The sequence below is a fragment of the Maniola hyperantus genome, chromosome 2, assembly GCF_902806685.2.
Source record: "Maniola hyperantus chromosome 2, iAphHyp1.2, whole genome shotgun sequence".
Classification (NCBI taxonomy): domain Eukaryota; kingdom Metazoa; phylum Arthropoda; class Insecta; order Lepidoptera; family Nymphalidae; genus Maniola; species Maniola hyperantus.
The window spans coordinates 8,103,851-8,119,752 of record NC_048537.1 but is presented as its reverse complement, the minus strand read 5'-3'; the positions used below and the strand labels follow the sequence as shown (position 1 = coordinate 8,119,752).

Genomic DNA, 15,902 nt, shown 5'->3' with positions numbered 1-15,902 from the left:
TCACTTTATAATATTTCGTACTCAGCGACAGGTTGAGATGGCAATCGTGGTATGAGGCGGGGGGGACGCCCCGCACACCCGCACGTCACCCGCGCTCGTCCGCACCGGGTTAGCACGGGGGCTGTGCGGGTGTGCAGGGCGTTACCTCTCCGATTGCCATCTCGACCTGTTGCAAACTGTAGCTGGGAACAAAAAGAAAAGCACTTAACTAGCGAGGCTTCATCTACACTGGCAAGCCGCAAGCGTATACAGTCACTATTTAGATGAAGAAAATAAATTTTTACTTCATCCTGTAAAGTTGTTAAAATTGAGATACCTACTGGTTGCCAATTCACAGTCAAACGAACGAAAAGTTTTACAAGAGTTGAAATCTTTCTACTTGTTTAGATGGCACTAAAATAATCGATTCAAGAATTGTTTCAAAGTACATACAGATTGCTGCTATGCATAATGTACAGTCAGCAACAAAGCTAGGTTTGCGCCCGCTATAGTACAAGCGAGAATGGACGGGTGCAATCCTAGCTTTGCTGACTGTACTAGGCTGACAATGCGAGACTAATAGAATATTGTGACTCATTCTGTTGTACGCAATACTAAATTGACAGATCTAATCCTAGTGCTGTCTTTATCTGCAGGGAGCATTATGCAAGGAATAGTATTGTATTGAGACCTGTCATTTTAGTTTAGCGATTGTGTACAACAGAATTGGCATACTGTCAAATAACCTATTGTATGAATCGTACAAAAATGTGAGGTTTTAGATTAAGGGCTGACGCAGTCAGACGGAGTCGAGTGGAGTCTGCCTTTTGATAACCACCTAAATTCAGCTTTATATACTTTGACAAATGTACCGTTAAATGGTATCTGAAATATTTTGTAAGGAATTATGCCAAAGTAAATAAAGCTTAGTTTGAGTTGTCATCAAAATGACGCCGCGCCTCGGATCTGCCGGTGTGCGTTGCGCCTAAGGCACCAAAACGGCAAACACAGCTATTATACCTATATCAATGGCTATAAAAACTCTATAAAACCACAAGTGAAATATCTCTCAGAAGGTAGGTACAATAATTGTATATATATTTATATTTATTTTACATAATTATTATGTAGTTGTAATGGAATATAAAATCATATATATTTTTAAATGCGTATCCACTCTTATCGGTATAAAAGTTAAATCGCATGTAATCGAACCGGTCCACGTTTGATAACTAAGCTTGAAATATAGAAATAATTATATAGTCCGTACAAAATGACTTTTCACGCGCCATTTTAACTTTACAGGTCAAAACTGTCATGTCAAAAGTACGGTTCACCTTTAAAATAAAGACTGAAATCGTACTTTTGACATGAAATTTGACACAAAAAGTTAAAATGGCGCGTGAAGAGTTAAATTTGTATACCAGAAATACTTGCCTATGGTCTAAGATCCCGCTATAGAACGACCTTCACCGAGCTGGTTAATGGATGAAACGTATTTTATATTCAATTTAATATGTCAATAAATATATTGCATATGGGTTGCCTAAAAAATTTCAGTCCAGTATATGAGTAATTAATAATTTAAAAAAAAAATTAAATCATTTCATCGGTTTGTTTAATTGACAAATTCCATAGCAATCAAAAGTATTAAGCCCATAGAATATGCAAACGTTGTTTTTTTCCCCGGGTAAGCAGGTATAAACAGGTAAATCGATACTAGTAACTTGCACCGCGTTAATGAATAAAAGTTAAATGAAACTAAACATTATTTCATTGACCTAACGTTTGCATATTCTATGGGGTTCTTACTTTCGATTGGTATGGAATTTGTGAAATGATTAAAAAAAAAAATTTTTTTATTATTAATTAATCATCCTGGACTGAAATTTTTTAGGCAACCCATATGCAATATATTTATTGACATATTAAATTGAATATAAAATACGTTTCATCCATTAACCAGCTCGGTGAAGGTCGTTCTATAGCGGGATCCTATACTACTATTAAAAACATGATTAGTAGATGATACAATACAATTTTAAAATACGAGTAAAAGAAATATACACTATACAAACTAATTAATCAGTTCACAAAGAAATAAATACGTGAATTCTATTTGGCATTCCCACATCGGACAGTAGCCTCGCGAGCCTAAAGCCCGATGAGTGCACTTTGCCTCAGGATTATTCAAACGCATATTGGCTTACGCATTAGCCGAACCACCCTGAGGAAAGTCCGCCTGATACAGTGACCGGCAAACATCTTGAGCAAAATGCCTGGTAGTGGAAGAAATTTGGAGGAACGCAGAAAAAGAGCCAGAACGACCAATCGCGCATCTCTCGCGCGGTAGGAATTCTCTCGAGTACCCTTCGGTCCGCCAAGAGACCGGTCACTGTATGCCGTAGTCGCGCTCGGTGTGAACACACCTACAGGCATAACGCATAACTGAGTAGGTTCCTGCTGTAGTGGAGCGATGCGGGAGGGGCGTGATGACGTGATGCGAGAGCTCAGTGATTCGTCAGTCAACTTAGGATAACTGTCACCAGCACCACTCGACTACCGCAGGAGCCTACTAGTTATGAGCTATGCGCGTAACAAGTAGTCCAATCTGAACACGAGGCGTATGACTGCGCATTGTACAAAAACAGATCTCAGTCGGGCTTGTGTATTCAAACTATAGTTGGGCCATTAAAAAGTGCGATGTATGATAAAAATGATTTATGATCCAGTTCGCACGTTGATAATGGCCCAACTATAGTCTACTTGCGCAAAGCATGTTGCAACAACAGATTGGACTAGTTGTTTTGTAATCAGTGTACGAGTGAAAGGCCGCCTCCCGTCGTTCCCGGTGGTTCACCCGCTCACCGCTCAAGGACGCGCGGGATAGGCGGGCGAGCTGAGCGTCACCTGCGGCGTGTTGAGCACAGAGCTACTCGGCGACATGCACTCCTCCTGGGAATTCTCGCCGTCCAGGTCGGGCATACTTATATCCCCAAAGTCTGGAATATTCCCTGTATACGATATAAGCTGATTCCCTTCAGCTGAAAGTTACCCAAGAAAAAAATTATTAATAGACAGCTGCAGGCCTCGAACTACATTATCTCAAATATAACTGTGGTGTTGATTCGTAAATATCAAAACTAACACCAATTAAAGTTCAATGAGTCTATTTCTTTCTAATTCTCTAAAAAAAGGGCAAGAATTTAGGTCTTGTATAAGAATAATAACTAACTGCTTGGACATAATATTATCCTGTGTATAGTACGCGACAGGTCGAGATGCCAATAGGGGGGGGGCCCCCCCCCCCCCCCCTCATACGCGTACCTCTTAATATTACCTTATTTGACTTATATTTTTGTCCTTTTTTCATTGATGTAAAAAGCGGCAGATTTTACTTAAGTTAAATAATAATTAGGTTTTGTTTATCTTTATTGATACCAATATTGCTTGATATAGGTATCCATTCGAAGACTAAGTTAAAAATCATACAAAATTTTGAACTTAATCTATCGATGATAAATAAATCTGGGAGGATCACGCATATTATGCACGATTGTATACAAACTACGGAATATCATCAAAATAATAGATAAAATCAAAGCGATAAAATACATTGGCAACAGTACTTAAAAACAAAATAATTAATAGGTATACTAGTAATCTGTTATTTCATGTCATACAATTATATATATTATTGTTAGCTACATAGATCACTTCCAAATTAGTTGAGAAATAATAAATGATAATATTTTACCCGTAAAAAGTAACAAATGTTATAAAGTATATATTATTACTTGAAAAAAGTGCAGCAATCGAGATTAAGGAGTACCTTGGAGCCAGTTTTTAACCAGAAAGTAAAAAAACCATTGACTGAAAAATTTGAATCAAAATTATAGTACCTATTTATTGTCTCTAAAAATACTAGGTACTGTGAATGTCCCTATGAATGTACTTGATACGTTTATATTATTATGCTCAAAATAACTTTCAATTAAACCAAAATACAAGCTAACGCATTTTCATGCAGTAAAATGCTATAGCATTGTTTAAAACTATAAAATATAGTGCATTAAAATAAACTGATTACAGGATTTATGTATCACATAGCGCCCGCATAAGAGAGCTAACTCAAATGCCAAAACTCTTAAAAAATATATAACCTTCAAATTAATCTAAAATATGCTAATGTCTCTTTAATCGGTCATGTAGTATGACCTTAAGCATTTAGTGCTTACAATTTAAATAGTGATAATTATATTCTACATAGGGTACATAATATAATAATGGGAGCTACCACACTATCAATAAAAAAAAATTATACGCGATATTGATAGTATTGACAGTGTCGCAAAAATATTGGCAATCTGGATTCTGGATGTTCCTAAAATCCTACAATACCAGTATTACTATTAGAGAGATAAGCTTCACCTTTGTCCACTTATTTCATTACCTACTTATAAGAAGTATTATGTACAAAAAGATTAAAAAATAAATAAATACCAGAATCACGAGAAGGTATTTATTGATAGTGTAGCATCCCTCAATTCGTTAAAAATTTAGATACAATATTGCAAAAAAATATAGGTAAAGCATAAGAGGTCTGAGGGAAAACATAATATTATTTGTCATAGTGGCGCATTTTGTATTTTTTCCAAATTTTGCGCTTTGTTCATTTATCTAATAATAAAATTTCACAACTAGTATGTTTCAATTCAATAGCATGTTATAGAAATATATAAACTCAAAATAATTCTAAACCTTTGGACCCTGAAAAAAGCTAACTTAGCTCTTAAAATCTACTAATGTATCTAAATACAATATGCAATATACATAAAATAAAGCTAAAGATTATATTATAATAATAAAAATCTACTGTATTCGTGCATATAATCCTAATCCTAATATCCTACTAATAAATGTGAAAGTGTGGATGTTTGTATGTTTGTTACTCAATCACGCAAAAACGGCTGAACGGATTTGGATGAAATTTGGAATAAAGATAGATTATACCCTGGATTAACACATAGGCTACTTTTATCCTGGAAAATCAAAGAGTTCCCGCGGGATTTTGAAAAATGTAAATCCACGCGGACGAAGTCACGGGCATCAGCTAGTTATTACTAATTATCTACGGAATCTATAACCACTACGACAACATATTAAAATTACCACCATCTTCTTCGCTAAACGGGCTTTGGTTGCGAATTTCGTCGCCGCTTACATTCGAAATCTCACTTTTCAACTTCTTTGCTTTAAAATTAACAATGAAACAATTACACAACGATTCCATACACTTATAGTTCTTGCATTTCACGAGTACGCACGGCTCATGCTTGTGATTAGCTTGTAAGTAAAGGAAATGTGTGCATTTGCTCGCTAGTGATTGGTGCGACAGGCACGCACACTTACGCAATGTATTATACGACGTAATCACAATTAATAAAGGTCCCGCGCGCTCGTGAATAGCAAGAAGTATACGACAATTCGTAACCTAAAATTCCTAATATACAATATACCCTAACTTATGCACAGACGACGTAACAGATTTGATTCGATGATCAGACGACGTAACAGATTTGATTCGACGGTTTTTGGTAGGTTTCCGTATTCATGAAACAAGTTGCAGAACGAAAAGAATCATATCTGGTACCCTGATCCCTATCGTAGTCCGTAACCAGGTATTATATTCACCCATTACCAAAAAATAAAGTCCGAAACGATATTTGGAATGCAGCGGACCAGCGTTTTCCGTTTGAGGAGATGAGGTAGTTAGTTCGCTGGCGTTGTATCGCTGCTACCGATCAGCCAATCAAAATCAATCATCGGATACTGTTTTGTTGTATCTACAATTAACATAAACGTAAAAAACTCAGGACACTGGTACAGGTTATAATCTAGAGCCGTCTCGATCCACCGCCCGAGGCCATGTGTTTTTTCTGGGACCTTGTGATACCGAAATTTTTGGTCGTATAACTTTTATTGAAAAATATTAATTGTGGAGGTGACGAACAAAACGGTGTGATTGCACGAAATAAATTTTTAAAGGAGCAAAAAAAACTGAAAGAAAGCTTTAAACTTTACTCCAAAAGTACCGTTTTAATCGAAACCACAAATTTTGTACTCAGTTTAGGCTGAATTGCTTGGAAATTAATTTAAGTTTATATTTTATTTAGTGCAATTTTAGGTTATTTTACTCATAAATGAATTCAGGTTTGTATTTAGTGGGCCAAAAACGTCCGGATTAAACAAAAAAAAGTATTTTGATCAAAAGTATAACAACACCGTTTTTTCGCCAGTTCCTCAAACTTATTAATTAATTACACATAAGTAGCTTTAAATTAAAAATAAGGATATTTCACATAAATTAAAAAAAACTTAAAGCCACTACCCCTTCGTCTCCGCTTCATCAGATCTTTCAAGTCTTTTCAATTTTTGCGGTGTGTTTATTTGATTTAAAAAAACGTTATATTAACTTACCATTGTTGCTAGTCTTAGCCCGCTCGTCCGAGGTATTGTAAGTAAGCCCATAGAATGGATCGTCTGATCCGAAAAGCTGTAAAATACAAAAAAGTTGCCTTGATCAATCAATTGGGAAAAAATCAAATATACAGAATGTCGCATCAATGATAAGGGCAAAAGTGGAAATAGATGTTCTTCTTTAAAACCGTAAACCACTACAAAATATTGAAAAAATTCTATTGGCCAAGATTATATTATGCAAATTACTATAGTCTATTTTTTAATCCCGGAGACAAACATAACGTTTCGTGGTTGCCTGTTTTTTACGGCTCTTTAATAGTGATGTGGTGCAATCTATTCTTACCGATAAATATTTGTCGGTGTTCTTGTCAGATGAGTATGAGACAACAAAATGTGTTGAAAATTTCAAATGAAATAAGTATGGGCTGATTCTCAATTTATGAGAATTACATACTATTGAAAAATTCCTTAGGAAAATTACCTTTTTTTTGTTGTTAATTATTCTTCTTTCTTAATTATTAGTCTTAATATAATCTTAATTCTTAGTCTTACAAATAATATGTGATTAGTGCTACTTTTTGATTTCGCAATTACACACTTCGTATGTTTATTTTACTTGTTATGCACAAAATACTATTTTATTAACGGTTTTAATCTACAGCGGAACCATGAGACAACACTACTTTTGTTAAGCAGGTATCATCATTTTCATTTATCATTAGTTTCACATTTCTAGCTGTCATTTTAGTCTCTGGGATTAAAAAATATTATATTCTTCAAATGTGTAATGTAATAAGTAATTTACTTACGTAAATTTTAACATGACTACAACTCGGAATCCAAGGTAGCAAGCAGTATTTTTTATAACATACACCAAGGCATACTACTTACATAATACATAAAATAAACTTTATTTATGTATTAAGAATCCTAATATTATAATGAACTTTTACTTCATAATATATCTTCATAATAATATTATGCTGAATAAAATAATTTATAACGAAAAATATTCAAATAATATAAAGATAAATATGACAAGATTTCGATAGAAAATTACATCGAATTCTTCTTAATATATTATTATTATTTTAGTATATTTTTAAACGTATGTTAAGAAAATCCTATTATAACATATGGTACCTATAGTTTATTGTGCGATTCGTAATATATATTTTATATATTATAACGAAATATATTAAACTTGAATAGACAAAAAAAAACGATAAGAAATTACATCTAATTCTTCTTTTTCTTTTAGGTGTTTTAACCGTGATTAGACAAGAGATATTGTACATTCATGTATATTTCATTGTTAAAAATTATATTTTATGGTAATGATTATTAATTATTATTGTGCCGATAAAGCTTTTAAATTAATTACATTGTCTTTGGTATGGTGAGAAACTGGTCTTACACTTTGTTCAATCTGAGGACAATACAGAAGTACATTTATTGCATAGTTCTTATAATTCAGACATCCGAAACACGTCAAAAGCGAACTTCTTTTTTGATTTACCTTTACTATCAAAATAATTGCCGTAAACAAAAATCGTACTCAATGACGCTTGAGTTACAAAAAACAGGAAACAGATAAACTGACAAACGTTTTAAATGATATACTGTTTATAATAAATTTATGTAAGTTTAGTTCAACTTTTCTATTGGAATGGAATAGACATATTCATACCCAGTCATGAATAAAATTATAGACGATCCGGTTTTATAATTGTATGCATGAAAAGAGTCATATCAAGTCAGTCAATTATCAAGTAACCGTGACGCACGGCTTATACGAAATCAGTAGCAAATAGTAATAGTATTCGATTATTGTAATTCAGAACCCGTTATTACGTAGCCGCTCGAAGGGAATGCGACGGCCCGAGGCACGGGTCTCTGCACGCGTTCGCCACACGTTGGTTGCAACGTGACTTCGAGCCGCGCTAGTCTGCGCTACCAACATAACCACGAACAGCCCACTGTTTACATCGCACTACGCTTGTGTGCGCGACACGCTGCTACTTATGTGTGAGTGAAGAAATGAGCTTGTGCGCTCCATTCACACAGACCCAACCCGTACAATCACGAATACATGAGTATCTATATACTTAGTACCTACAAAGTTGAGACTAGGACAACATATACCGGGTTGGAGTACAATTTTGTTCAAGACTAGCCTGCCCGCGACTTTTTGACACGCAATTGCGTTCGTTAAATCGATAATTGGCAAAATTGCGCTGAGAATACCACAATAGTAGCTAGAGAAAAATAATAATTAAAATTCTATATTTAGAATCATAGTTTTTCCTCTTAATTAATTTTTATGATTCATAAAATAGCACCATAATTATTATTTTTGTTATGTAAGTACATCATCACTATAATTAACAGATATTATAAATAAATTACTTTGTTATTGTTATATAATCAAATAATACTAGTCTATATAGAGATATCCCGCCGTACACTATCGATCTTGTCATGTTACATCATGTACTCACCCCTAGCAACGTGTTGGTGTCCAGAGAGTAGGTGTCGCTTCTGAGCAGCTCTCTGAGTGAATCCAAATCTGTTTGCATCGTATCTAAATGATCGTCAATGTCATTCCTGGAATTTTATTTACATTAGCCTGGTTTGTACAATAATTAAAATAGAAATGGATTATAAGCGTACTTTGACACAGCAAAAATATTTCGACATGGAAGCTTTCGATTTTGAAACTTTAGTTTTGAAACTTCTTTATCAAATAAGACTGCTCCGATTTAACTTTCATTCTATAGTAATGAACATCCTGACTTTACCAGAGAATTAGGGAAGAAAAAAGCAGCTGGCTATTAAAGACATTTATCAAAATGTATAGCAACATTCTTAATATCATTGAAGTAACAAAGTCTATTTTAAGAAAGAATGTTAATCTCATATACTTCTAATAAAATATATTTGTAGTAGGCTACTTGAGCTGCAAATTATACTGAACTAGATGATGCTCGCGACTCACCCACTTGGATTATAAATCATACAACTTTAATTTTCTGGGATAAAAGTAACCTACATCGATCTGAGGATGCAAACTATCTCTGTCATCAAAGTCAGTTGTGAAAAGGACAAAGGTAACAGACAGATAAACAGACAAGCATCCTTTCGCATTTCATTTATAATATCAGTATGAATATTTTACTTAACATACTTGTTGTTGTGTAAATTTGATCCAAAGTGGGAAGGAAATTCTTCCCGATTTTGACTGATGTTGTCCCTCCTACACCTGAATACCAAAATCACATTATGTCAAAATTATAGTTCATGACAATTCGCATTTTCCTTGACCTTCCTTCTCCTCCATTTTTTTAAATACTACATTAGAGTTGCACTTGACTACAAACTTTAAAAGAAAGTACTGCAAACAAAATTTCAAAGAGTTACTATTTAGTTGTATCAAGAAGTTACAGTATGCAGCAGAAAGTAATGTACATCAGCCTTTAGAAGGAGATTTGTAGAGCATTGTATCTGTCGCTGAGACCGACTAAACGTCAAATAGGTATCAGTGACAGAGACAACGCTCTACAAAGCCGAAATGCCATTCTCATTAGAATGACCATTGAATGAATTTTGACCATTAAATGAATGTTTATCGGCCATTTCCATTACTTTCTGCCGCGTACTGTACCTACTATGTAATTAATAGGTGGTTACCTTTTGAATAAGTGATTCTTGCAGCCTATGGTTTTACTTTTGCTTTTAAGGTAAGGAAGATAAATGCCAGAAGGGTATTTCAAATTGTATGCAATCGTAATATTATTTAAAAAGTATATACATATAGCGAAATAACAGATATAACAATACTAAAACAAAAAAAGGTTGGCTAATAAAGTATATCTATTGTACTCACATAGCCTGTAACCTATTGACACTGGCGTTATTGTTCAAGGTAGCCAATGACATATTGCTCCAATCCAGATCATCTTGCAGTTCTGTCTTAATATCTGCTAGGTTTAAGGTGCATGTGTTTTCTTCCATATTTTTCTTGGCTTTCTTAGCAAGTTTACTATTTGTTTTGCCGTTATTCTCTACCTTAATATTAATGCCTCCAAACATTTTATCTTTAGTGATTTGTTCGCTGTGTATGTTTTCTAAAAGGGTGTTTATTTCGTCCGCTGTATTGACACCTGCGTCGCTAACTGAGTCGTCACTTGCAAATATCTCAGCAGGGAGCTTGAAGTCAGCTGAAGGTTGTATTAAATGGAAACTGCTCGGTGAGAGTAAGCCCTTTGCACTCCCTGATACAATTTTCTGTCCACTGCTTCTCGTCTTTGATTTGGATGTACCGGGGGATGTGTTAACATTGTTCATCAGCTGTTCTATAGATGGGTTGCGTACTGGTGATTGTGAAGTCAATGTAGGAGATGGGGATGTCACTATAGGTGGGGTGTCAGGTATCCTCATGTAGCAGTTTGTATTGTTTGCTGAAAACGATAATTTGTTGTGATCTAAGGGCTTTAAAATTAAAAAGCTTAACAGTTAATATTCAACGGAACTAGGATTTTAGTTCTGTGGTGCCCAGTATATACACTAGTCCAAAAATATGAATTTAAAATACGAATAAAAAACAGACTTTGCAGTATAAGCTTGTACAGGTAAGTTAGGGCTTCCATGTGTTCCTAAATAAACCGGATCTGACTCAAGATATTTTCTTAAACTGATCCAAATGGAAACCTGGTAACTAGGTTATTACTAGGTTAGGTTAGGTTGTAACTCGTTGGTACGTTGTTTAAAATACCAATGTAAATGTGACATACCTGTTTCTGTATCATCACCATCCTCCATTGTGACATGATATTGTTCTGGATCAGTATTTTTGCGAGAGTTTGATGTTTGATTGTTGTCAGAATCCAGCACCGATATATACACATATCTAGACGGATCCAGCGAATCCTGGGATGCATCATTGTGTAAAATGTCATCATGTGCAAGCTCATGGATGGTTGGTCCGTCCTCCTAATAGTTACAAATATCATTTAACTTTTTACATTTTACTATCAAAGGATTTAATACTGAATAGTATGTATAAGTGCTGACTAAAGAATGAACAAAGCACCCTAACAAAGTTAGAATAGAAAAAACCGGTCAAGCGCGAGTTGAACTGACTAAAGAACACGTCAACAAAGTACCCAGTTAGAATAGAAAAAACAGGTCAAGCGCGAGACGGACTAGCGCACGAAGAGATCCGTACCATCATACATAATAATATCACTTTTATGTGCAACACTGCAAGTTAATAATAGACAGCACCATCTCCATTTATTGTGACTTATAAACACGTTTTAAAGTTTTTTTTTGTGTTTTAACCACAAATTAAATATAACAAACCAGATTATCTTCTGCTAATTCTTCCAACAAGGCATCTTTGTCTAGTTTTATATTCTTCAGCTTGCCCTGGTACCCGCTTTCATTTGCAGAGTTGTGGGCAGCATTGTTTATCATCAATTGATATGGCCGTTTAACTCCTACGTTGTTGCCGCTTGAGTTGGGAGCTCTTGTTGGTTGCACGAGGGACATCAAGAATTGTATTAGCTGAAATGAACAATTTTTTGTGTAGTTACAACTCACAACCAATGTTTATTCTAGTGTAAATATGATTTTCTTCAGAAAACTGGCAGAAAGAAAACTTAGGCAATTTTAGTCAAATTAATGTTAAATCTAACAAATCTTCCACAAAACATTCTTTTCTCTCTGTATCTCTTCTATTTGCAATTGGACAAATCAAGGGTCCACAAATGTTCAACATTTACGCTTCCATATAACGTTAATATTAGTGTGGTTAGTTCATCTTTAATTTAAACCAATACTTTATACTCTCTCTATAATGAAAACAAAATAAACTGATCAATCTTTTGGAATATGTTATATCGAGTTTTCAATGTTATAGTAATAGATAGATTTATGTTTGCTAAACATCCTTTTCTGGAATATCTGAAAATACTTTTCTAGTGGGCAGGTCTACACTCTACATTATAAAAAAAACCTACATAGGTATGCAAATTCTCAAGGTTCTAGACTTGGCAGTTCTAGCTGCAGATTCAATTGTCAATCAAAAGTAATTTTTCCTTTCATATTTTATAGATTAGCTGATGTCTGCAACTTCATCTGCATGGATTTAGGTTTTTTAAAATCCCATGAGAACCTCCTTCATTTTATGGAATTTATCCCATACTTATTAAAATACTAATACTTTTTAAAGTATTATTATTATTTTTAATAGACTAAGCAACTTTCGCTGATGCATCTATATCAGAAGTGCTTCGAGTTTTCCAAATGTTTGTCTAATCTATTCTTGAACTGGTTAACAGAACTTGACATAACCACATCCTTAGGCAATTTATTCCATATGTGAACAACTCTGTTGGTCAGAAAGTGTGTTAATGGATTTGACGATGGCAATTGATATTGCTTCATATCATGTCCCCTTAATCTGAGATTGCTATTTCTCCTCCATATCCTAAATTATCTGTCTCCAGTATGAAAGCTATTGTGGCAAACGACAAGATCAGTTTAGAATTTAGCATTGATTTGTAAAAAGGTAACAAACATAATAGATAGCTGATAAGACACACTTTGGCATTTATAATAATTAGCATAACATAAATACATACAGTGAAGTGAAACCCTGTTCAAGCTGGCGTTATTTTTGTAACAAACAAACAAGCAAACAAAATTTAATTCCCACTACAAAATAATTAAAGTTTGTTTTAGCAACTTCTGCCGGTCAGTATAATAATTATGTTTCCAAATTGCTCCTGTGACTAGATGGATTCTGTCTAAACCTCTCATGTATTAAGTATCTATTTAGGCTATTAGGATATTAATATAATAAATGATGCTTACATTGTTTACAATTTGCTGTTGCTTGATATGTTTTTGTCGTAAAATAGCAACCTCTCTCCATAGTGCTTCATTTTCCTGCTTCATTGCACTAAACTTAGCATCGAGGCTCTCTTGTTTGCCTTTCATTTGCTTTACATCTGCTAATACTTTGTTCATTAGCTCAGGCTTTAGGAGGATTTTCTCACCACTTTCATTGCTTGCTACAAGTGACTTGGGATTTGCAATCTTTCTTTTAATATGCTCCAATAGATAGGCATGGCCTCGCATGAAGCATGGATGGCAAAATTCAATCTCATCTTTTTCATATCTTAAGCCACCATTTTCAACAGATGTTATTTTATGAAATCCGTACATATTCAACTGCCTAATAAAGCTGGCCATATTGTTGTGTTTGTAATAAAGTGGTAACAGTTCTCTGGCAAAGTCTGCTTGATTCTTTATAACAAAAGTTTTCCCACCCTAGAATGTATGTCATATTGTATTAATTTTATGGTTCTTAGTTAGCATATTATTATTTAATGTAGTATAGTAGGTACTAATTGCTCAGGCATCACAAACCCTGAATAAAGAAGTGAATAAGTGTTTTTTATTGAAGTAAAAAAATGCCCTGTAACATTTCTATTTGTTTTGATGAAACAAATTTCTTGTGTATTATGAAAGGGTTTTTATCATAGTTTCTACTTAAGTATTTCTTTACAATATACAACATTGACTGTCCTACTTTTACTTTGTAATGGAAACAACATGTAAGAAATTACAAGTTCATTCAAAGACCTAATGCATGTAAGTTATTGATTTTTGCATTCAATAGTCAATACCTAATCAAAGATATTATATGACTTAAGGCTGATACACATTTTGCAAAGTCTTAAGTATTGTAATAAGACATATTTCACATGCGTTAAGATTTGGCATACAGCAAAAATGTGTTTGTGCTTATTCTGATTTGGTGGCATACAATTTCTAAACTAAATTGACAGGTTAAGGGATCTCAACATTAGTAATCCATGACCACTGGCTGCGCTAGACTACATGTTCTATAAAATTATTATATCGCACACTTGTTTGCTTCGTACAGTAAGCATGATATTGTCTTGTTTACATCTAATGGTCTTGGACTTGGACTACCAGGGTGCCAGATCTCAAAATTATAAGTAAGACAGATTTTACCTCTTATTAGTGCCACTGCTAATAGTTACTAAACATTTAAAACTATGCAGAACTTTAGTTCTATTTATTTTAGGAAAGGTTTTTTTGCCAAGCATTATGCGACTTATGTGGAATCAGTCAAATATTACTGGAAGACTTAAAAAACTGCAATCTGTGTCAACCCTGATCTTACAGTAACTATAATGGTAGATTTGTTGGCCACAGCACCAGATGGGCTATTAAAAATCAATAATGGAATTATTATGATTAACATGAACTTAAGTTGATAGATGCTGTTTTAAATACTTAATAGCAATTTTGGGTGGTTTTTTAAATAAATTAACTAAGTATACCTACCAAAAGTAGTTCTGAAACGTAATGGAAAAGTACTGTTTACTAATAGCAAAAAATCATGAAAATGTTGATCAATGATCTACCTTTGATCAACCTACCTACATTGCATTATTAGGTACTTCATAGTGAAAGTTAGAGGTTTATACAAAGTATCTTGTAATAATCTAAGAGCATGGTATAAAACGTGACATGTTTAACTATTTATTTATTGAATTCTCAATGACGAACTGTCAGCTGCTGCAGACTGGTCTGCTTGTTTTTACCGACTTTCCAATGTAATATTGGACAATATATTGCAATCAAGGTGAACCATTTATTAGCTACCACCGAGGAACAGAGAAATTTTTCAAATAAATCTACACTAAACACTCACAGGGCTCCATGATATCAAATGATTGGTCTCTGAATCATTAACCAATTTCCATAATTTTCCCAAAAAGGCTGGGACACTAGCCCCAATTTCCACCACTGAACGCATTTTAGATTATTCAGTGTAATATTTTATGCACCGTATTTATTTAAATGTTCTGTAAATCACTTAAAACGATATTTTGTTGAAATACGTCTCTATTCACAAGTCGCCATTTAATTTACTAACACATTCACAAATATATTATATAGTCAAGTCAATATCGAAGTAAATAGCACACATAAACAAGTTTTAATTTGTATATAGAACAGTACACCAACCGTACCAAATCACAATAATATGCGTTCGCGTTCCACGAAAATGTCATTGCTTTGTGATGCGTTCAGAATGTATTAAAGATAGTAATGACGGGTAACTTTAGAATCACGTCGGGCAATAAACTCGACGGCGAACGGTTTAAAAGTAATAAAGTTGGACCATAGGTGGTCAGTTTTCCATTTTTCACTATTGTTCGTTCATCGTAACTTGACGCGTGAGAATATTTTGGCACCATTGCTTTGTTTGCTTTATTCTTTAGATTTTAGGGCTTATTATTGTGTGATTTGCAATGGTGCCAATATATTCGCGCATTATTTTAAAACTTGCTATTAAATAGCAATGTGTATTGAAGTATACGAGCATGAGCGAG

At 34.1% G+C, this 15,902-nt stretch overlaps 1 protein-coding gene across 16 annotated transcripts; it reads right to left on the bottom strand.

The window, feature by feature from the left end:
- Window positions 1-2,565: 2,565 nt before the first annotated feature.
- On the bottom strand, window positions 2,566-15,473 carry Hsf (Heat shock factor). Of its 16 annotated transcripts, XR_011237608.1 has the most exons (12): window positions 15,218-15,472; window positions 13,342-13,800; window positions 11,827-12,030; window positions 11,256-11,454; window positions 10,349-10,922; window positions 9,650-9,724; window positions 8,964-9,069; window positions 7,847-7,891; window positions 6,460-6,535; window positions 5,152-5,232; window positions 2,772-3,023; window positions 2,566-2,661 (listed from the first exon to the last, which is right to left on the bottom strand). XR_011237608.1 is itself a non-coding variant. In XM_069503463.1 (11 exons), the coding sequence occupies exons 1-11, from the start codon at window positions 15,320-15,322 to the stop codon at window positions 2,851-2,853; spliced, it is 2,097 nt and encodes a 698-aa protein (XP_069359564.1). In that variant the 5' UTR covers window positions 15,323-15,472; the 3' UTR covers window positions 2,566-2,850. The 16 variants fall into 16 exon arrangements, 14 of the variants coding, with proteins under 14 accessions (XP_069359564.1, XP_034835668.1, XP_069359573.1 ...); XM_069503463.1 differs by having other exon boundaries at window positions 2,566-3,023; XM_034979777.2 differs by having other exon boundaries at window positions 2,566-3,023; window positions 5,155-5,232.
- Window positions 15,474-15,902: the final 429 nt, after the last annotated feature.

Bases quoted from the DNA above. Each gene is read 5' to 3' on its own strand.
- Hsf (XM_069503463.1), bottom strand. From the start codon at position 15,322: ATGCGTTCAGTGGTGGAAATTGGGGCTAGTGTCCCAGCCTTTTTGGGA. The intron at 13,801-15,217 runs GTGAGTGTTTAG...CATACATTCTAG, and splicing joins ATTTGATATCATGGAGCCCT to GGTGGGAAAACTTTTGTTAT. The intron at 9,725-10,348 runs GTGAGTACAATA...TTTGGTATTCAG, and splicing joins GTCAATAGGTTACAGGCTAT to GTGTAGGAGGGACAACATCA.